General features: G+C 40.7%; 9 protein-coding genes and 1 long non-coding RNA gene across 13 annotated transcripts; 6 read left to right on the top strand and 4 right to left on the bottom strand.

The window, feature by feature from the left end:
* Positions 1-57: 57 nt before the first annotated feature.
* Positions 58-3,401, top strand: LOC133845201 (uncharacterized). Of its 2 annotated transcripts, none has more exons than XM_062279602.1 (4): positions 58-249; positions 1,155-1,303; positions 2,790-2,893; positions 2,939-3,150. In XM_062279602.1, the coding sequence occupies exons 2-4, from the start codon at positions 1,222-1,224 to the stop codon at positions 3,008-3,010; spliced, it is 258 nt and encodes an 85-aa protein (XP_062135586.1). In that variant the 5' UTR covers positions 58-249; positions 1,155-1,221; the 3' UTR covers positions 3,011-3,150. The 2 variants fall into 2 exon arrangements, with proteins under 2 accessions (XP_062135586.1, XP_062135578.1); XM_062279594.1 differs by having other exon boundaries at positions 82-249; positions 2,968-3,401.
* A 44-nt stretch (positions 3,402-3,445) lies between these two features.
* LOC133845177 (uncharacterized) lies at positions 3,446-3,966 on the top strand. The gene has a single exon (XM_062279555.1). It carries the CDS (start codon positions 3,448-3,450, stop codon positions 3,913-3,915), a length of 468 nt encoding a protein of 155 aa, XP_062135539.1. The 5' UTR covers positions 3,446-3,447; the 3' UTR covers positions 3,916-3,966.
* Positions 3,967-4,015: 49 nt separating this feature from the next.
* On the top strand, positions 4,016-4,955 carry LOC133845170 (ankyrin repeat domain-containing protein 39). The gene is made up of 3 exons (XM_062279543.1): positions 4,016-4,152; positions 4,220-4,426; positions 4,493-4,955. The coding sequence occupies exons 1-3, from the start codon at positions 4,050-4,052 to the stop codon at positions 4,729-4,731; spliced, it is 549 nt and encodes a 182-aa protein (XP_062135527.1). The 5' UTR covers positions 4,016-4,049; the 3' UTR covers positions 4,732-4,955.
* A 101-nt stretch (positions 4,956-5,056) lies between these two features.
* Positions 5,057-8,536, bottom strand: LOC133845099 (poly [ADP-ribose] polymerase tankyrase-2). Of its 2 annotated transcripts, none has more exons than XM_062279459.1 (2): positions 8,167-8,536; positions 5,057-7,180 (listed from the first exon to the last, which is right to left on the bottom strand). In XM_062279459.1, exons 1-2 carry the CDS (start codon positions 8,384-8,386, stop codon positions 5,625-5,627), a joined length of 1,776 nt encoding a protein of 591 aa, XP_062135443.1. In that variant the 5' UTR covers positions 8,387-8,536; the 3' UTR covers positions 5,057-5,624. The 2 variants fall into 2 exon arrangements, with proteins under 2 accessions (XP_062135443.1, XP_062135451.1); XM_062279467.1 differs by lacking the exon at positions 8,167-8,536 and adding an exon at positions 7,250-7,482.
* Positions 8,537-8,632: 96 nt separating this feature from the next.
* LOC133845131 (eukaryotic translation initiation factor 3 subunit H) lies at positions 8,633-10,103 on the bottom strand. The gene is made up of 3 exons (XM_062279502.1): positions 9,968-10,103; positions 9,058-9,735; positions 8,633-8,992 (listed from the first exon to the last, which is right to left on the bottom strand). Exons 1-3 carry the CDS (start codon positions 10,043-10,045, stop codon positions 8,735-8,737), a joined length of 1,014 nt encoding a protein of 337 aa, XP_062135486.1. The 5' UTR covers positions 10,046-10,103; the 3' UTR covers positions 8,633-8,734.
* Positions 10,104-10,325: 222 nt separating this feature from the next.
* Positions 10,326-14,949, top strand: LOC133845113 (UDP-galactose transporter senju). 2 transcript variants are annotated; one of them, XR_009894697.1, is made up of 4 exons: positions 10,326-10,465; positions 10,527-10,644; positions 10,706-11,898; positions 14,020-14,949. XR_009894697.1 is itself a non-coding variant. In XM_062279477.1 (3 exons), exons 1-3 carry the CDS (start codon positions 10,384-10,386, stop codon positions 11,676-11,678), a joined length of 1,173 nt encoding a protein of 390 aa, XP_062135461.1. In that variant the 5' UTR covers positions 10,326-10,383; the 3' UTR covers positions 11,679-12,208. The 2 variants fall into 2 exon arrangements, 1 of the variants encoding a protein (XP_062135461.1); XM_062279477.1 differs by lacking the exon at positions 14,020-14,949 and having other exon boundaries at positions 10,706-12,208.
* LOC133845215 (uncharacterized) lies at positions 11,927-12,564 on the bottom strand. The gene is made up of 2 exons (XR_009894712.1): positions 12,305-12,564; positions 11,927-12,240 (listed from the first exon to the last, which is right to left on the bottom strand). It is a non-coding gene; the product is annotated as an uncharacterized LOC133845215 (long non-coding RNA).
* LOC133845186 (histone H3.3A) lies at positions 12,705-13,432 on the top strand. Its single transcript, XM_062279568.1, has 2 exons — positions 12,705-13,107; positions 13,233-13,432. The coding sequence occupies exons 1-2, from the start codon at positions 12,826-12,828 to the stop codon at positions 13,359-13,361; spliced, it is 411 nt and encodes a 136-aa protein (XP_062135552.1). The 5' UTR covers positions 12,705-12,825; the 3' UTR covers positions 13,362-13,432.
* On the top strand, positions 14,877-15,489 carry LOC133845193 (histone H3.3A). The gene is made up of 2 exons (XM_062279581.1): positions 14,877-15,164; positions 15,290-15,489. Exons 1-2 carry the CDS (start codon positions 14,883-14,885, stop codon positions 15,416-15,418), a joined length of 411 nt encoding a protein of 136 aa, XP_062135565.1. The 5' UTR covers positions 14,877-14,882; the 3' UTR covers positions 15,419-15,489.
* On the bottom strand, positions 15,332-17,836 carry LOC133845142 (26S proteasome non-ATPase regulatory subunit 14). Its single transcript, XM_062279512.1, has 3 exons — positions 17,679-17,836; positions 16,843-17,614; positions 15,332-15,963 (listed from the first exon to the last, which is right to left on the bottom strand). The coding sequence occupies exons 2-3, from the start codon at positions 17,605-17,607 to the stop codon at positions 15,802-15,804; spliced, it is 927 nt and encodes a 308-aa protein (XP_062135496.1). The 5' UTR covers positions 17,608-17,614; positions 17,679-17,836; the 3' UTR covers positions 15,332-15,801.
* Positions 17,837-17,887: the final 51 nt, after the last annotated feature.

The following is a 17,887-nucleotide window of genomic DNA, read 5'->3' as shown; positions in this document are numbered from 1 at the left end:
GAAAATCTAAACATATTATCGATACATTAAAACATTTTAGACGATATATCGCAAAACTGCTTTTGGGCTGGTATATTGATACAGCGCTACACATCACTAGCTATTGTTATTGCAAATAAAAAATTCGCTTATTTGCCAAAATTTGGAAAAGTTTAAATAAAACAAGTAAAATACACAACAATTATTCAGACAACGGTAGACAGTACTTTTTTGCAGAGTACAACTGTTCAAGCATAAAACAAGAAATAAGTGAGTAGAACACAAAAATAATTAAGTGACGAAGTAAAATAAACGAGCGAAAAATTCGTAGCCTGAAAGCCGCAGCATAAAAAACGGGAATTGAAATTTGATTAAATTCAAATGACATCATTGAGAGGAAGGCAGCACCTAATTTTTAGCGGCTGTGTGTGTCGCTGTTTACGACTGTCGCGCATTTTATTTATTTATTTTTTTGTGTGCGCCAAGCACGCAAAAGGATAACGATAGTTGTAATTGTAAAGGGGGAACGGTACAAGGGCGCGATGTTTATGTACATGTACGAGTATATGTTTGTGTGCTTTTGTGGTCCAATCGAAGTCGAAGCTTTTTAGGTAGATGTTGTTGACCGCTGCTCACAGGTGCTACTATTTTTAGTTGACTTACGGAAATATTCATTAATTTCGGTGATTGGGGTGGTGCTGAGGGCCTAATTACACAGCTTGCCAACAAACAAACAAACGCTCAATCAGCGGTGAATCGTGCTTAACATGCAACTGGTCAGCCCCCAAGTGTATAAATATGAGTGCCTCTGTGTATGTGTGCGTGCTCTCTTATCCTTCTAAAGAGAGCGAGGGATTATCTATTAAGTGTGTTGTGTGCATTGCTTACATTTTGTAGGTTAATCCAATAAAGTTGCTAACAATTTCAGAGCAAAAGAGAGCGCGCGAGAGCAACGCAGCACAAGGCCTATTAATAATAAACAAAAGCATAACAACAACAACCACTGCGCGCTTTGCTGCTGTACGAGGAAAACCTCTAAGCTTTGAAAACCAAATTTAGTCGTGAGCCAGCCTTCAGTCAGCACAGCAGTTAGCTTTTGTTCGTGTTTGATTTTCGGTCTCATTCATTTACTAACCAAACAACTCACATTACTAGTTTGAACCGGTTACTTACAGACCTCGCCCGCGTTAATTAAATAGCAACAACAATAACAACAACAAAAAAATACCAAAGAAATACCAAATGCCGTACATTATCATACGCGGCAATCTAGCCTCCTACAGTCACAAATATCCATGGCGTGTACTCGTCTCTGGATTGAAAGGTAAATCAACAACAACTACAGAAAACTACCAAGCAACTACAATGCAAACAATAGAAAGTCAAAGTAGTTGGCTCTTTACTATACAATCTTAACCGTTATTTTCTTATGTTTTTTTAATGGCTCTTTCGATTGTTGAATTACTTTCGTCCTCTTATATTTTTTTTTATTGCGACACAATTAATTTAAAGAGTGCTTCGTCATACACACACATACGCATAGACAAGCACCCCTACACATACACACCCAAGCTCAACACCCACAAATTTGAGCGTCTGTGTTTTTTTTTTGTTTGTTTCTTTTATTTCTTCGGTTATTCCACTTTGTGTGCACAGGCAGCAAGCTACTTTCTGAATGGCCCGGCCTTGACTGTCCATGTATGCGTAGCGTATACGTGAGTGCGTGTGTGTGTGAGAAGGGCTTTATTAGACACAGTAGCATCCAAAAATGTTGTGCATGCTGAGCATTTGCTTATCACTTTTGTAGTTTGCTTCTTATTTTTATTCGCAAATGCAACAATTGCCCATTACTTCCTCACCTGCTTATTTACATACATATGTATGTGTATGTGTCACTTATGTATGTAGTATGTACATATGTACATATATGATATTATGAGTTTTACTCACCGAATAAATTAATGTCCTTTTCTTTAAATAAAGTATTAGTAAGTTCTGTTTGTAAATTTTTTTCCGCAAAGTTTTCCTTTAAAATGTCAGTTTATTTTGTAGCAAAAGGGATTAGCAAATACGATGTTAAAATCTTAATTTTTAATAGGCAGACAATAAAAATAAAACATATTTACTACTTGCCATTTGCACTCAAGTTTTGGTTAAATAGCATGGAACCGGATTTGAAATGTGATAATTATGTGCATAGATGTCAAGGAAGAGTATTTGAGTTGGGGCTTGCGAAGCGAATGAAGTTTTATCTATCGCTCTCTCTCTCTCTCTCTCTCGTCCCTACTGTTGTTGCTTTGTCGCGCATTATTGAGTCGTCGTCAGTTTCGTTTTGTTTCGCATTGAGTGCAGTTGAACTACGCCTCTAGATTGCATGGTGAGACATACACACACACGCATACGTTTGTACATATGTATCTAGAATTTATATTTACTTCATTTTCGTTATGTGCTTTCTTTCCTTTTAATGGACAAGTCAATGCACTTTGAAGAATCAACGAGATAAATATGTTCAATAATACCGTAAATGTATGCAAAGAAATAGTACACAAAATTGCCAGGTCTTGACTTTTGTTTAATTAGTACACACACATACAAACGCACACCTATAGTATTACACCGTCACACACAGTCAAAGACAATGTGGCCAGCTGCCGGGCGCTGACGTCATGCAGTGGCCCCATAGCATTTTATTATTATTGTTATCTTTGTTGTGCAAGCTCGTCTACTGTATAAACAACTCAGTGTAAAAAATTAAGCTACATACATTAAGCTCTAGATAAAAAAATGAATCTTCAACATTCTTGCAGCTGACGATATCGAGCAGTTGAACAAATTTTCATGTGGGGGCTACAGCGATGAGTCGACGATTGTCTATTTAGTGCATCCCTGTCGCATTTTGTCAGCGCTAGAGGTAAGTGCGGCATCGATTAATTAGCTAACTAACTATCAATAATAGATAAATTATCGAAATTTGAATCTAAATAGATTTTGGGCTTTCGTGTGGTTGCGAGTTCATCGACGGCAGTGAAGCAGGATTATAACGAATATATGTGGACGATGCGCAAGGAGTTCGACGAACCCGAACCCGAGTCTGAAACTGTATCCGTTGTCCGTGAAAATCTATCAAATATTGGTCGCGAGGCCGCCAGTTTAGGCAACTATCACAAGGTTGATTCGCCGGAGTAAAGAGAGCTGGTTTTTTTCCACTTTACTTTTTGTTTTGTTTTTTCTTTTTTTTGATTTGCAAAACTCTCTTCATTTACTCTCTCTCTATATATATTGTATGTGTATGCTTGTGTGTCGGTGTGAGTGTATAATTGTATAGAAAAGAAAGAAAAAAAAAGCTATAGCAACCCGAAACCAAAACTAAACCACATATAAAAGCAGAAAACTAGACCTTACTGCGACAGTCCACTTTCGGCATTCAATCGATCGTTTTCCACACAACCAAAGCAAAATCAAAGCATGAGCGATAATCAACAACCATTAGCGGCAGCAGCAACACAAACAGCAGCAACAGCAACAACTGCGACAGCGGCAACGGCAACAACTGGAGCAGCAGCAGTAGCACCCAAGGACTCCACATTGAATTGCGAGTGTCCACCAGCAGCGGTTGCACCATCGGCCACCTCCATTGCCGGCTGTCCAGCCAACGTTGTGACCATCCCAGTGCCCATTTTGCAAACGGAAGGCACCTTTGCCTACGTCACTGTGAAAGGTTCACTGCATGATTACACTTGCACTGTGTTTGGCTTGAATCAGGCAGAAGTTCAGGCTCTCTCGCAACGTTTGTCGGTGAAGAATTGTGTGAATGGCGTTCTGATTGCAGTGCCGCCGATGGTTATGCTGAATACGCTGGCACAGCTCAGCTATAAAGTCATTTGCAGTTGCGGCGAGGCCGAAATCTGTTGGACCATGCAGCGTGAAGTTTAAATTGGCAACGGAAAGCATAAAACTGAAGGATAAACAAAAAAAACAAGAAAAGCACATACATAACTTATCACTACGACCATCGCATCGATCATCTTTATCACAGACAAGGATTGTATATTTTATTTACGTTGAAAATGGATCAGCATAGCGCGGACAATTGCAAGTGCCACAAGCAAACGCAGCCGGCACAACAAACACTCTCCGACATGGACTTTGATCGTGGCATCTGGAATGCAGGTAACTTTTCATTAGCATCAACTGCAACTTGATAGTCAAGCTGAATGCTTTCTTTTTTCGTTGTTAGCCATCTACAATGAGGTGGATCGCGTGCGCGAATTCATCAAGAAGGGTCAGGCCATGGCACGGGATGACTGCGACTATACGGCATTGCATTATGCGGCACGCAATGGCCACGAGCAGATCTGCAAACTTCTGCTCGACGAGGGCAAAGTGGACGTGAATGCGGTGACCAAGGCGGGCGCCACATCTCTCCATCGTGCTGCAATGATGGGTAATCTAGATACATCTTTATGTCTAGCAATATTCACTAAATTTGCTGCTGCTTCATTCATTCCAGGTCATCTTGACATTGTTAAGCTGTTAGCAACGCAGCCCAAGGTGAATCTGCTGCTTCAAGACGAGTGCGGTCAGAGTGCATTGCATCGTGCGGCATTGCGTGGACAACTGGAAGTGTGTCGATATCTGTTGCAGCAGCAGCCCGAACTGAAGCTGCTCAAAGACAAGAAGGATAAAATTGCATTCGAGTATATTATGGAGAATGCCAACGATGATTTCAAGCTGCTTCTAAAGCCCTAAAATCATGAAATCTTCAAATCAATACGCAACTTTTCGTAGCCTTAATCAGTTTCTGAACAAAACCTAATATAATATGGCGGATTCGAATTGACCTAAAATCAAGCTATATATATATATATAAATATAGTATGAATATTGTTGTTAGATTGTAGGCAATTACTTCAATTTGTAGTATTGTATGTATATGTTTGTCAATTCTTTATAAACTGTAAGCGCAAAAATGTTGTAAGAAAAACTTTTCATATTTTATAATTTTTAATTTTCCGAAAGTAATGCAAAAAAGATTAACAACAATATATATATAAATATGCAACGTTTTTCGAAATTTCCATTTTAAAAACAGATAAATCTTGTCATAAATGTTGTAAGAAAATACTCCTTTTAAATATTTCAATAATCCATTCCCTGATAAATCTTTATTGAAATGCTAAAAAACGTTTACAAAATACAGCAACGTTGCTCGAAATTTCCAATAATTTAAAATACAACTTTAACAAGAATGCTGTAAGAGAAAACTCTATTCATATTTTATAATTACCCCGCCTTGCACTGAATACATCTTAATTGAAATTAATGATAAAAACGATTCAAAGAGAAATCTTACGTTGTCCAATAAGTTCATTGGCATTGTGAATTCTAAACCTTATTGAACAATATGATAGATATTTACTGTATAAGTATGCCTATGCTATATGGGGTGACTAGAGAAGAACTTGTACTCGAACCATTTTAAAATTGCAATTTGACATTACATTAACTATTACTAAGGGGCAATATACAATACAATCTAAACATACTTATGCTACCATACATTAACATACATTATTACAACATTACAAATACATCATTCATAATTATAAATCTAAATAAATTTTTAGAACCCTGCACTGTGCTTAATCCCAGGACTCTATTGAACGCAACAGCGGATTCAACGGCAATTGCCTGCTTCGTATTGTCGGCACTTCCGAGTACTCGCTCACATATCTCTTCAACGTTGCGGGCATGCATAGTTTCTCCTCGACAATGCGGGAGAGCGTGGAACTCTGCTCTGTGGGCGGACAGAGCTGATGGAGTGACGATTGTTGCTGTTGCAACGGCAGCAACAGTTGCTGGCGTATCACTTGACGCGACAGCGATTGAAGTGAACGCGGCTCCGAGCTGAGTTGTCGATAATTTGTGGCGGACTGAGGAAACTTCAGACCGGCATTTGCCAGCAGTTGAGCCAACACAGATGCCTGTGGCGTGCCCAGCGAGCTCAGCTCGTTGATCACTTGTTCGGCGCAGATCTGTGAGAGATGGCAGCCCTCGCGTAGCAACAACTGCGCCATGTCCAGCTTATGCAAGCTGATGGCGCGCGCCAACGGTGTTTCGCTGTAGACGAACCCACAGACCAGTGTGGGCGGCGCCTTGCAGCTGTAGAGATCGCGTCTAGCACTGGGCAGCTTGGCGAGCAGTACACGCAAAATGCTGCTGAACTGTGTGATGTCGTCGATCTGCTGCACGGCAAACAGCAACAGTCCTTCGTCCTGCGCCTCCGTGTAAAGTCCCAGACTACGTTGCTTATCAGCCTCATCCAACATATAAGCCAGCAACTTGGGCAGCTGGCGATGTATGGCCAGCATGATGGGTGTGCAGTTGTCGTCGTCACGCAGACTCAGGCTATCGCCATGCTCCAGCAGCAGCTTGATCATAGCCAGATCCACGCTTCGTGGCCCCACACAATGATGCAACAGATGATGCGAGGGCAGTCGTCGGGCGCCACGTTCCAGCAGCAGCTGCGCCAACTGTAAATGGCGTCCGATGGCTGCGAAGTAGAGAGCTGTGCTGCCGCGCTTATCCTGCAGATTGATGCGTGCTCCTCGCTTGATTAGCTCCACTGCGAGCTCCTGAAGATTGCAGATAATTGACATCATTAGCGGCGTTTCACCTTCGTCATCGGTCTCGTTGATATTGATGTTCGTTTGCAGCAGCAGCTGTGCTGCGGCACTGCAGCGATTCTCGATGGCCAAATGGAGCGCTGTCTTGCCATCACTTAGTGTCTTGGCATTGACCAGGGCGCCATGCTTGATCAGCAGTCGCGTAACCTCCGCGAAACCGGCGCCAACGTGAAGTGGCGAGTAGCCTTCGCTGTTGACCACATTGATCGGTGCCTGATGCTTGAGCAGCACAGCCACACACTCGGCGTGTCCCCAGGCGGCGGCATAATGAAGTGGCGTCGCCAAATCCGAGTCGTAGAGATGTGGATCCTGTTGGCGGCAATTGGGACAGCATTGCGTCAAGAATTCACCGGTATTTTCAAAGGTCTTGGCATAGTAATGATATAGTTGCGAATCTTCGCCACCGCCATTTGAATTCTCCGAATCGTTCTCCTCGCTCTCAAATTCATCCACCCATTCCAGTTTCTCCATGCCATCGGGTGTGCTCTCCATCTCCAACGTATCGGTGTGAGCTAGCAAAGAAGATTGACAGATTTATACTCTCTACACTCTGACATTAAATGCAATGCATTGCTGTCTACCTGGCCAACAGACTGACAGCTGCATACTGAGACGGTCTCAGATCGCTTCCGACTCAGCAAACAACTGGGCTACACCCAAACTGCTGCTCAGCTCTTCAAATAAAAACCGGTTCTCTCACCCGCCCCTCCCTCGATCGTCGTTGTACGCTATCAATTTGGGTCATTGGTCACTACACCACAAGAAACTCAGCACATTGTAGATATGCTTTAATTTGTAAAACTAACTGAAACGTTCGTATATATTTTACTATTTGGAATTTTAAGCCTACAAATTAATTTCGTAAATTACTTAAAAATAATAATACAATTTTAAACAAAATAGATTTTTCTTTTTTCATTGCATTTAAAAAGATTGTAACATTTGGTAAAAAGAAAATAAAATTAAATTCGAATAATAAATGGATGACTTCTAGGTTTGAAAATGATTTTTTTAACAATCACAAACAAGTTTTCATATATTTTTTCAAATCTTCGAATATCAAAAAATGTTAAGTTCAATTTTTAAATAAAAATTTAGTTTTAAGAAGTATATAAATTGTAAATTAAATTTTGTAAATTTATAACAAGTTGAAAAAGTACACTTCTTGGTTGAATGCACGGGCCTCGGCTCTAAATATAAATATCCTACAGATTCAGATTGTTTGTTTAGATTCGAAAAATTCTAAAAAAACTTTTAACTCTAAATGAGAATTACTAAATTTCTGATCTAAATATCTATATTTTAATTAATTTAATATAAAGACAAATGTATACGCAATTTTTTTGTATTATAACTAATTTGAAACGTGTGGTTTTTCCTAATTGAATTCGCGACGCGACAACTGAGAGGCAACTTAACTCTGCCATTGATTTTCTTCAACCAGCTGTTGGCCCTGAACCCGTGTGTTCACTTCGACACTTCGTGTCGTTCAACTTACATGGCTGGAAGAGATTCAGCTGCGGCTCTTCGCAGGATTGCACCAGGAGTTCAAGAAGCTCGGCATCACCAAGCAGAGCAGCTGTGCCGACCGCAGTGCGACCACAAGTGGAGGATACATAGGTGGCCTGGGCACCTTCGATGATGCAGTTGAGAGCCTGGCCAAAGTCGCCGCTATGAACGGCGCTCAGCAAACGTTCGTTGAGATCGTAGGATAGCATATTGCCATTGAATTGTATTGTAAGCAAAACAGCAGCTGCAAAAATGTGCAAATAATCCAACTAAATGCAACGAAAATGTTTTGTAAAACGCACTGGCCGGAAAAGCGCACGAAAAGAGACTGAAACACGCACAAACAAAAGCAGCAGCCCGATAAGAAAAATCCACCACCCAGCGACATTGAAGAGAGAGCGAGATTCAAATTTGAGAGAATATACGTATTCCAAAAATAGTGGTGGAGAGTATAGTTTCGTTCAGCTGTGTGGTACATTGTGTGCAGTTTACACACAGCTACAAAGTTGGGGTTACTTTATTTGTTACTCAATTGGTTTCTTTAACATACAACTAAATTACTTGATCTCCTTAGTTTCCTTGGCGTTCTGCAGTGATTCCGTAATGAAAAGTTTAGCCAGCGATTGCGAACAGAATTGTGCAATATGCTGGGCATGCGTATTGATCTGACCCGAAGTAATGGTGGCCGTTAACCTGGCCGGCACCGGCATGGGACGGAACTGCTTGATGACCTCCTCTTCGGGCACCGTTGGCTCGCCCTTCGAGGTGCGCACAGCATTCTCCGCGGCCAGCTTGGCCAGAGCACGGTGTTTTTCCTAAAATCGTGAAAAACAATTATTAAATCTATTGTATTTGTATAATAGTAAAATCAACCACTCACCGTGTCCTGTTTGAAAACCACCTGCTGATACTTATTGTAGCGCACGGCTTCCTGGTAGAGTTCATCCACACGCTCAATGAGGCTACGCATATGATTCTCCAGCACGGATGCAGTACCCAAGTCCAGGAAGTTGTGACCCTTATCCTCGGGCAACAGTTCGTTCAATTCGCTCATCATAATGTTCGTGAGCGGCGAGTTCTTGATGACAATGGGAATCTCGGCAAAAAGACTCTCATAGCCCACTTTCAAGGTGCGGAATGCCTCAGGTGTAAAGTCGCCATCCTTGTACATTTGTATGGCCTGCGGTGTGAGGCGATAGGCCTTCAGGCACAAGAAGCCACGAGATGATTTCTGGGTGTCGTAGACAACGACCACAGACTCTTCGATGCTGGTCTGATAGTGATATTGGGATTCCAGCAGTGCCATTGACAGGCTGTTACCCACATCGGAACTCTGATACCAGCCCACATGCAAGTGATCGACATTGACGCGACGCAGGCGACGCATCACCGTAAGCTGGTACATCTCCTCGTCCATGTTCTCGTCTCCGCTCTTGGGGAATGGGAAGCAGTTGGTAATCTCCAGGCACTTGTCAACGACCAGGCCGAGCAGGGCGCCCTGGGCCAAGTCCATGTTGCTAGATTCCTCATGACAGTGCTTCACCATCTTCATGACGGCCTAAAAGGAGAATATTCATGTTTAACTATCATAGCAAACATAATTGTGCTTCTTCTACATGACGTTTGTCATCGCTCTCTCGCGCTCTCTTACAATTTGCACGCACTCACCCACACACACACACATGCAAACCAAGTTTTAGGCACAGCGTGTGGCATTTAATATCATTTTAATGTTGCATTTATTTTAATTGCACTTGTCCCTATCTCATTGCAGTTTGTTAATAACTTACCAAACCGTCGCATTGTACATAATTGATAGTATTATCCGAATCCTCGGTACGAGCATGACGACCACCGCGGTTTGCCATTTTGACAACGAAGACGACAAGAAAGAGAAAAGACGTGAAGTTGGTTGCACATGTACGCGGACACCGCCAACACTAAATGTTTACCAACACTTGAAGATTGCAATTCAATTTTACAGCACTGAACGATATCAGCTGTTGCTGTGTGCCGACTGCGATAACAAAATAATACAAAAAAGTGTTTGTTTCTCTTTTTTTGTTTATCTCAGAAAATTCAACCAAATGTAATTGCTGACTTTGACAGAATTTGGAAAGAAACGAGGGTGTACTGATACCGAGTGGTTAGTCGAACAACACAACGCTGACTGGCAAATAAGACAAATACAACAAAAACAGCAACAATGTCCAATTGGCGTGAACTATTTCCAACCAAATTGACTTTCATCATTTTCCTGCTGTACATGTCATTGTTTATTGGACAAGGTATCTTGACTATTATCTATCTATAAGGATCGACAGTTAATTTCTTACAATTGTTTCACAGGCATATTTGTCACAGCATCGCAGGAATCTAATAATTCGTATAGTTATAATACGGTGACCGTTGTGCTGCTCACCGAAATCCTTAAGCTAATTGTCTCCGCTTGCCTCTACTGCAGGGAGTAAGTAGCCAGGGTCGCTTGGGAAACAACTTGTTAATTAATTAACGAATTCCAATTGCAGAAACAATTTACAGTCGCTACTGCACGATGTGCACAAAGATCGTAAGGTGCTAGCGCTTTATATGGTGCCCGCATTTCTTTATTGCCTCTACAATAATCTCGCGTTTGTGAATCTCGCCACCTTCGATCCGACCACATATTATCTGCTACTGCAGCTGCGCGTCGTTGTCACCGGCGTCCTCTTTCAAATCATCTTCAAGAAGTATCTGTCGCGTCGCCAATGGATCTCACTTTTGCTGCTGACGCTCGGTTGCATGCTGAAGCAGGTAGACTTGAATAGCTTCTACAGCGATGCGAATGACGATAGCGAAGCTGCTGCACTTCAAGCAGGTGGCGGCGACCCTGCGGCTGTCACAACTAAACCTGTAGCTAAAAATATGACGGGCTTTGATTTTAGTATCAGTGCGGTGTTCATCTTGGCGCAGACGATCTTCTCATGCTTAGCGGGTGTCTACAATGAGTACCTGCTAAAAGACAAAGGCGCTGATGTCAATATCTTTGTGCAGAACGTGTTTATGTATCTGGATTCGATTGTCTGCAATGCGGTTATACTGTTATTCCGTGGAGAACTTTTCAATGCATTTAGTGCTCACAATTTGGGAAGCATTATGCGCTTCAGTGTGATCATTATAATTGTGAACAATGCGGCCATTGGTATTGTGACGAGTTTCTTTCTCAAGTACATGAACTCGATCCTCAAAACATTCGCCAGCGCTTTGGAACTCCTTTTCACGGCTGTGCTCTGCTATTTCCTGTTCGCCATACCCATCTATATGAATACGGCGCTGGCAATTGCCGTAGTCTCATATGCCATCTATTTGTATACGCAGAGTCCGGTTGTTAATCTGGGCAAAGTGCGTCCGCTGACGCAGCTGAGTGAGGCTACAACGAATCCCAAGGAAAGAGAAGACAAACGAAAGCTCTTGGATGAGCAGCAGGATGAGACGGACTTAGAGATGGATAATATAGTTTAACAATAACGCAATCTTCTCATAGTGTAAATAGGTCGCTACTGAATAGTCACTGCCCTTTGTAAGTGTTGCAGTGCAGTCACTGCCTTTTTCTAGAGAGTGTTGCAGTGCAGCAAAGTGCCTAAACATTTGTTTTAAACGAAAAGCGAGCGTGCAATCTTTGTATGTATGAGCATATGTGTATGTGTAAATAGCGTTTCCGTTTTAGATAATAATTCAACATGTACTACATAAATAAACACTTTCAAAACTTGACTTTCGGTAAGGAACAATGGCTTTTATTTTACAAATGAATATTAGTAATGTGGTGGGGATTTACGCGCTTCCAATGCAATTTCCTGGTAAATTTCCTCATGATGCTTATGATAATCAGCACATTCTGAGATATGCTCCTCCATTTCCTCTTCCAGAAAACGATGAGTTGCATTATATTTGCAAATTGCAAGTGGAGGTCCTTTGTAATTGCGCGCGCATTTTATTATGTGCCCAGGCATTTTATATAGCACAATGCGATGCTCCTTGTTGTAAGGACAAGTGCCATATTGAAATTCGTTCATTTTAAATACTGCAATTAAGTATAATTAATACGATTCTATATTACAAATCTGAATGATTCCATTTACACCTACAAGCTTTTAAAGTACCGCTACTTCAAAAATTTCGTTCTAGAGGTGATTTGTAGTATCTGCTGTAACGATATTTTCACGTGCTTCTTCGATCTACAATACAGTCATATCGATATTTAGTGAAATATCAGTAACATAATATCGAGATGAGTGATGCGCTTAGTAGATCGTGCGATTAGATGCAAAACCAAACCAAATATAAATTAATCAATTCTACAATTTAAAATTCAAAATTGTATTTTCAAAATAAATCGTTCTCTATTATATGCCCTTAAATAAGTTTGCGTAATTACAGGTACTCGATATCATGAAAAAGTAAATGAATCATCGCTAATCGATACTCTTCGAATGTTGAAAATAATCCAGCAGTATTGCCTCCCGCCCGACCCCTCGCTTATTTCATTCATTGAAAAGTTATCGTACAGTTCGGACGTCACTTTTGTTTCGACGCAAAACAAACGACAAAAAAAACTTTGATTGCAAATAGTGAAAAAATTTATTTTTCATTGTGAACAAAAAGCAAAATGGCTCGTACTAAGCAAACAGCTCGTAAATCAACTGGAGGCAAGGCTCCACGCAAACAATTGGCCACTAAGGCGGCACGCAAGTCTGCCCCCTCCACTGGCGGTGTGAAGAAACCTCATCGCTATCGCCCTGGTACCGTGGCACTGAGAGAAATTCGTCGCTACCAAAAGTCTACTGAATTGCTTATCCGCAAGCTGCCGTTCCAGCGTTTGGTGCGTGAAATCGCTCAGGATTTCAAGACCGATTTGCGTTTCCAGTCTGCCGCCATTGGCGCATTGCAGGTAAGTCCAACAACAACATTGTTATGAGAATAACTTGGCGGGAATGTTGTGGGTAAATTGGTGGGAAATTTTATCTTTTGTAATTGTCAATTTCGTCATGTAATGTAAAATGATTCTAATTATAGGAAGCATCTGAGGCCTATTTGGTGGGTCTTTTCGAGGATACAAATTTGTGCGCCATCCATGCTAAGCGTGTCACCATCATGCCCAAGGATATTCAGTTGGCCAGACGTATCCGTGGTGAACGCGCCTAAACAACGTCGTGTCCGCCATCTTTAATTAGCAAAGCAGCAGACAGCCCAACAACAACAGCGGCAGCGACAACGAAGATGACAACAAAACCTGCGCAGTCGACATCCTCATCGTTAAGCGCAGCTGCTGCGGCCGCTTAGTCTTAAGTTTCATAAGATTTATTATACTTTTATCTACTTAAAATATAAGTACAAAAAAAAAAGAAAAAAGCAAATTCTATGCGAATTTAATAAAAATACATTTTTGTTTTGTGTAAAACTTTTTGCTCTAAAACAAAGCATTTATATTTATTAATCGAACAGCGCCACGCTGACTGACAAATAAAATAAAAACAGCTGCAATGTCCAATTGTCGTGAACTGTTTTCAGCGAAATTGACTTATAATTTTCCTCATCCCAAGGAGGGAGAAGACAAGCGGAAGCTCTTGGATGAGCAGCAGGTTGAGACGGACTTGGAAACGGATAATATAGTTTAACAATAAATAGGTCGCTACTTAATAGTCACTGCCCTTTGTAAGTGTTGCAGTGCAGTCACTGCCTTTTTCTAGAGTGTTGCAGTGCAGTAAAGTGCCTAAACATTTGCTTTAAACGAAAAGCGAGCGTTCCATCATTGTATGTAGTAACATACATACATACATATGTTGTGTGTATGTTTTAATAGCGTTTCCGTAAATAAACATAACACATTTTCAAAAATTGACTTTCGGTAAGGAAGAAAGGTTTTATTTTACTCAAATGAAAATTAGTAATATAGTGGGGATTTACGTGCTTGCAATGCTATTTCCGCTCATGATGCTTATGATAATCTGCACATTTTGAGAAATGCTCCTCCAGTTCCTCTTCCAGCAAAGGATTAGTTACATTATATTTGCAAATTGCAAGTGGAGGACCTTTGTAATTGCGCGCGCATTTAATTATGTACCCAGGCATCTTATATAGCATAATGCGATGCTCCTTGTTGTAAGGACAGGTGCCATATTTTTATTTTAAGTACTGCAATTAAGTATAATTAATACGATTCTGTATTACAAATCTGAATGATTCCATTTACACTTACAAGCTTTTAAAGTACCGCTACTTCAAAAATCTCGTTCTAGAGATGATTGGTAGTATTTGCTGTAACGATATTTTCACGTGATTCTTCGATTTACAATATGGTCGTATCGATATTTCGTGAAATATCATTAAAATAGTATCGAGATACATGATATAAATTAATCAATTCTATAATTTAAAATGCAAAATTGTATTTTCAAAATAAATAGTTCTCTATTATATGCGCTTAAATTAGTTTGCGTAATTGCTGGTACTCGATATCACGCAAATGTTAATGTATTATCGGTAATCGATACTCTTCGAATGGTGAAAATAATCCAGCAGTATTGCCTCCCCCCGACCCCTCGCTTATTTCATTCATTGAAAAGTTATCGTACAGTTCGGACGTCACTTTTATCTCAACGCAACAAAAAAAACTTTAATTGCAAATAGTGAAAAAATTCTTTTTCATTGTGAACAAAAAGCAAAATGGCTCGTACTAAGCAAACAGCTCGTAAATCAACTGGAGGCAAGGCTCCGCGTAAACAATTGGCCACTAAGGCGGCCCGCAAATCTGCCCCCTCCACTGGCGGTGTGAAGAAACCTCATCGCTATCGCCCTGGTACAGTGGCTCTGAGAGAAATTCGTCGCTACCAAAAGTCCACTGAATTGCTCATCCGCAAGCTGCCCTTCCAGCGTTTGGTGCGTGAAATCGCTCAGGATTTCAAGACCGATTTGCGTTTCCAGTCTGCCGCCATTGGCGCATTGCAGGTAAGTCCAACAACAACATTGTTATGAGAATAACTTGGCGGGAATGTTGTGGGTAAATTGGTGGGAAATTTTATCTTTTGTAATTGTCAATTTCGTCATGTAATGTAAAGTGATTCTAATTATAGGAAGCATCTGAGGCCTATTTGGTGGGTCTTTTCGAGGATACAAATTTGTGCGCCATCCATGCTAAGCGTGTCACCATCATGCCCAAGGATATTCAGTTGGCCAGACGTATCCGTGGTGAACGCGCCTAAACAACGTCGTGTCCGCCATCTTTAATTAGCAAAGCAGCAGACAGCCCAACAACAACAGCGGCAGCGACAACGAAGATGACAACAAAACCTGCGCAGTCGACATCCGCATCGTTAAGCGCAGCTGCTGCGGCCGCTTAGTCTTAAGTTTCATAAGATTTATTATACTTTTATCTACTTAAAATATAAGTACAAGAAAAAAAAGAAAAAAGCAAATGCTATGCGAATTTTGTGCGTGTAATAAAAATACATTTTTGTTTTGTGTAAAACTTTTTGCTCTAAAACAAAGCAGTTTTTATTTCTTTTTATTTTGGGTGTGATTGATGTAGGTTTCTTTTAGGGGTTGTTTTTGTTATTATTCCAGTTAATAGCAAATGCAATTTGATTTATTTAAAAACAATTGTATCGAGCATAGCTCCTAAGCATTGTACAATGTTGTTCTGCATAACCTTATCTACTTTCTCCTCCAAGTGTCGCTTCGGATCCTGTTTACCCACATTCTTAATCGCCAGCTGCTCGGGCGTCATTTTTTCCTCGTCCTCGAGTGACTGCAATAATGGAAAAGGAAAATGGGAAAATTTTTATGAATTAGTATAAGAATGTGGCGAGTATAAGGAGTGAAAAAAATTGCGTCGCTAGGATTAGCGCCATTGGGTATTTAATTTAAGATCCATTATGTATATAGCCTCGAGTGTGTAATATATTAAGTATGATTTAATTATGATTTTTGACTTTTAAAACGATTGTTTAAATAGAAATCACCGCTTAGGATCCCTAGAAGACACTATGCTAGGAATATTCCCTTTGTATGTCATAGGTCAGCTTAATAGTAGTCTATTATATTATTATTTCTCCTTATTCCATAGGGATGTCAGGGTTAAACCCAAGGCCACACAATATTTGATGACTCATTCGTAGTTCTCGGAACTAGTTCAATTTCTAATATGCATTCTATATGTAAATATGATCCGTATTGCTAGCTGCTAGCGTTGCCATTCCATTTATTTGGTTACAGCACAACGTTGCCACTTTTTTGAAAATAGTTTATCGACAATACTTGAAATGTACTTAAAGATTGACTCTTGGGAAGTAACAAATCACTTAAATATTTTATTAATATTTCAATGTGATATTCAAAACTAGCACTGTAAAATGCATATTCCTTAACTATGCGTTTATCTTTAAATTTTAAAGTTCTCAAATGAAATAATATATACATTATTTTTCTACTCTATATTATATAGGTATTTAGAATCTTTCTAAGCTGAATATAGAGCAATATTGTTTGTCTTTTGCCTAAAATATAATTAATTAATGATTGAATTCCCTATATTCTACATTTTTTCTAATCTGATGAAATACTTGCCATATTACTTTAACATTCTCTATGGAATTTATCTGGTTATACTTGAGATCTTTAAGCTTACCTTGTTGTAGTTCTTGGCCAAATCGAGCATCTCGGCCACTGTGTCCTCGTTGATGGAGCAGTGCTCGTTGTAGTCGGCCAGTGTCAAGCCATCTTTCCACGATTTCTTGTGCAAATTTAGCAGCATCTTCTGCTCCAGTTCATTCTTGCGATAATTAATGCTGATGGAGTAGTAGTGACGATTCAGGCCATGGATGAGTGCCTGTACCGATGGTTTTTGTAAATGTCCCAGATTCGAGGTGGTCTGACGCGGCTCCTGGCCGAGCACCAGCATGTTAGGATTGATTAGACGGAAGGCATCAATGACAACCTTGCCCTTAACTGACTGTATGGGATCCACAACAACGGCAACGGCGCGTTCGGACAATGCTTCAAAGGATTGTTGCGTATTAATATCGACGCCTGACAACCAGCAACCGAAACCAGGATGCGAATGGTACCAGCCGACGACCATTTCGGGGCGACCCGTCTGCTTAAGCATATCCAACATCTTGGCCTGAAACACGGGATCCACGGCTTCCACGGAGACGCCTGTGCCTGTTTGTGGCATAGCAAATACATCGATCACCTGTACCGTGTAATCATCGACGAATTCTCCCAGCATGAGACCCATGACCTCCATAGGGACGCCAGCGCGTCCGTGCTTCAGCATCTTGAGAAGGGCCAGCGAGGAAATATATACCTGTTCGGCTGTGTCCACAACGGGGGCATCTGTTGGTGGTGCGGCCTGAGGCATTGAGCCGCCAAGACGTAGCAAACGATCCATATTTCAACTGCCGAGTGTACAACTTAAACGTTAGTTGAAACGCGAATTGTTCAAAGCATGGGATAACTCACCTTATTAGTATGTAAACGACGTGTGTTTGGAGCAAGATTTTACTTAATTTTATCTTGAATTTTGCTGGCAGCAACAACTAACACAAAGCAGTTTCTTGCTCTTGCTTTTTTTTGACAGTCAGCGTCGGCAAAGTGCAAGTAATACTTGTGTTATCGATAACAAGCCAGATTTCAACACTGCTAAATAAAAACAGCTGTCTGCCGTTAAA

This window comes from Drosophila sulfurigaster, chromosome 2L, assembly GCF_023558435.1.
Source record: "Drosophila sulfurigaster albostrigata strain 15112-1811.04 chromosome 2L, ASM2355843v2, whole genome shotgun sequence".
Taxonomy (NCBI): Eukaryota; Metazoa; Arthropoda; class Insecta; order Diptera; family Drosophilidae; genus Drosophila; species Drosophila sulfurigaster.
Note: the sequence above shows the minus strand (reverse complement) of the source record. Positions and strands in the feature narration are given on the sequence as shown.

What these genes read in the sequence shown, in the direction of transcription:
- LOC133845113 (XM_062279477.1), top strand. Translation starts at nt 10,384, where the DNA reads ATGTCCAATTGGCGTGAACTATTTCCAACCAAATTGACTTTCATCATT. An exon ending in GTCATTGTTTATTGGACAAG is followed by an intron (nt 10,466 to 10,526) that starts GTATCTTGACTA and finishes ATTGTTTCACAG; the next exon opens with GCATATTTGTCACAGCATCG. An exon ending in GCTTGCCTCTACTGCAGGGA is followed by an intron (nt 10,645 to 10,705) that starts GTAAGTAGCCAG and finishes TTCCAATTGCAG; the next exon opens with AAACAATTTACAGTCGCTAC.
- LOC133845193 (XM_062279581.1), top strand. Translation starts at nt 14,883, where the DNA reads ATGGCTCGTACTAAGCAAACAGCTCGTAAATCAACTGGAGGCAAGGCT. An exon ending in CCGCCATTGGCGCATTGCAG is followed by an intron (nt 15,165 to 15,289) that starts GTAAGTCCAACA and finishes TTCTAATTATAG; the next exon opens with GAAGCATCTGAGGCCTATTT.
- LOC133845177 (XM_062279555.1), top strand. Translation starts at nt 3,448, where the DNA reads ATGAGCGATAATCAACAACCATTAGCGGCAGCAGCAACACAAACAGCA.
- LOC133845142 (XM_062279512.1), bottom strand. Translation starts at nt 17,607, where the DNA reads ATGGATCGTTTGCTACGTCTTGGCGGCTCAATGCCTCAGGCCGCACCA. An exon ending in TGGCCAAGAACTACAACAAG is followed by an intron (nt 15,964 to 16,842) that starts GTAAGCTTAAAG and finishes CCATTATTGCAG; the next exon opens with TCACTCGAGGACGAGGAAAA.
- LOC133845131 (XM_062279502.1), bottom strand. Translation starts at nt 10,045, where the DNA reads ATGGCAAACCGCGGTGGTCGTCATGCTCGTACCGAGGATTCGGATAAT. An exon ending in ATGTACAATGCGACGGTTTG is followed by an intron (nt 9,736 to 9,967) that starts GTAAGTTATTAA and finishes TTCTCCTTTTAG; the next exon opens with GCCGTCATGAAGATGGTGAA. An exon ending in TGGTTTTCAAACAGGACACG is followed by an intron (nt 8,993 to 9,057) that starts GTGAGTGGTTGA and finishes TCACGATTTTAG; the next exon opens with GAAAAACACCGTGCTCTGGC.
- LOC133845099 (XM_062279459.1), bottom strand. Translation starts at nt 8,386, where the DNA reads ATGCTATCCTACGATCTCAACGAACGTTTGCTGAGCGCCGTTCATAGC. An exon ending in GCTGAATCTCTTCCAGCCAT is followed by an intron (nt 7,181 to 8,166) that starts GTAAGTTGAACG and finishes CTTCTTTGCTAG; the next exon opens with CTCACACCGATACGTTGGAG.
- LOC133845186 (XM_062279568.1), top strand. Translation starts at nt 12,826, where the DNA reads ATGGCTCGTACTAAGCAAACAGCTCGTAAATCAACTGGAGGCAAGGCT. An exon ending in CCGCCATTGGCGCATTGCAG is followed by an intron (nt 13,108 to 13,232) that starts GTAAGTCCAACA and finishes TTCTAATTATAG; the next exon opens with GAAGCATCTGAGGCCTATTT.
- LOC133845170 (XM_062279543.1), top strand. Translation starts at nt 4,050, where the DNA reads ATGGATCAGCATAGCGCGGACAATTGCAAGTGCCACAAGCAAACGCAG. An exon ending in TCGTGGCATCTGGAATGCAG is followed by an intron (nt 4,153 to 4,219) that starts GTAACTTTTCAT and finishes TTTCGTTGTTAG; the next exon opens with CCATCTACAATGAGGTGGAT. An exon ending in CCATCGTGCTGCAATGATGG is followed by an intron (nt 4,427 to 4,492) that starts GTAATCTAGATA and finishes CATTCATTCCAG; the next exon opens with GTCATCTTGACATTGTTAAG.
- LOC133845201 (XM_062279594.1), top strand. Translation starts at nt 1,222, where the DNA reads ATGCCGTACATTATCATACGCGGCAATCTAGCCTCCTACAGTCACAAA. An exon ending in ACTCGTCTCTGGATTGAAAG is followed by an intron (nt 1,304 to 2,789) that starts GTAAATCAACAA and finishes ACATTCTTGCAG; the next exon opens with CTGACGATATCGAGCAGTTG. An exon ending in GCATTTTGTCAGCGCTAGAG is followed by an intron (nt 2,894 to 2,967) that starts GTAAGTGCGGCA and finishes GAATCTAAATAG; the next exon opens with ATTTTGGGCTTTCGTGTGGT.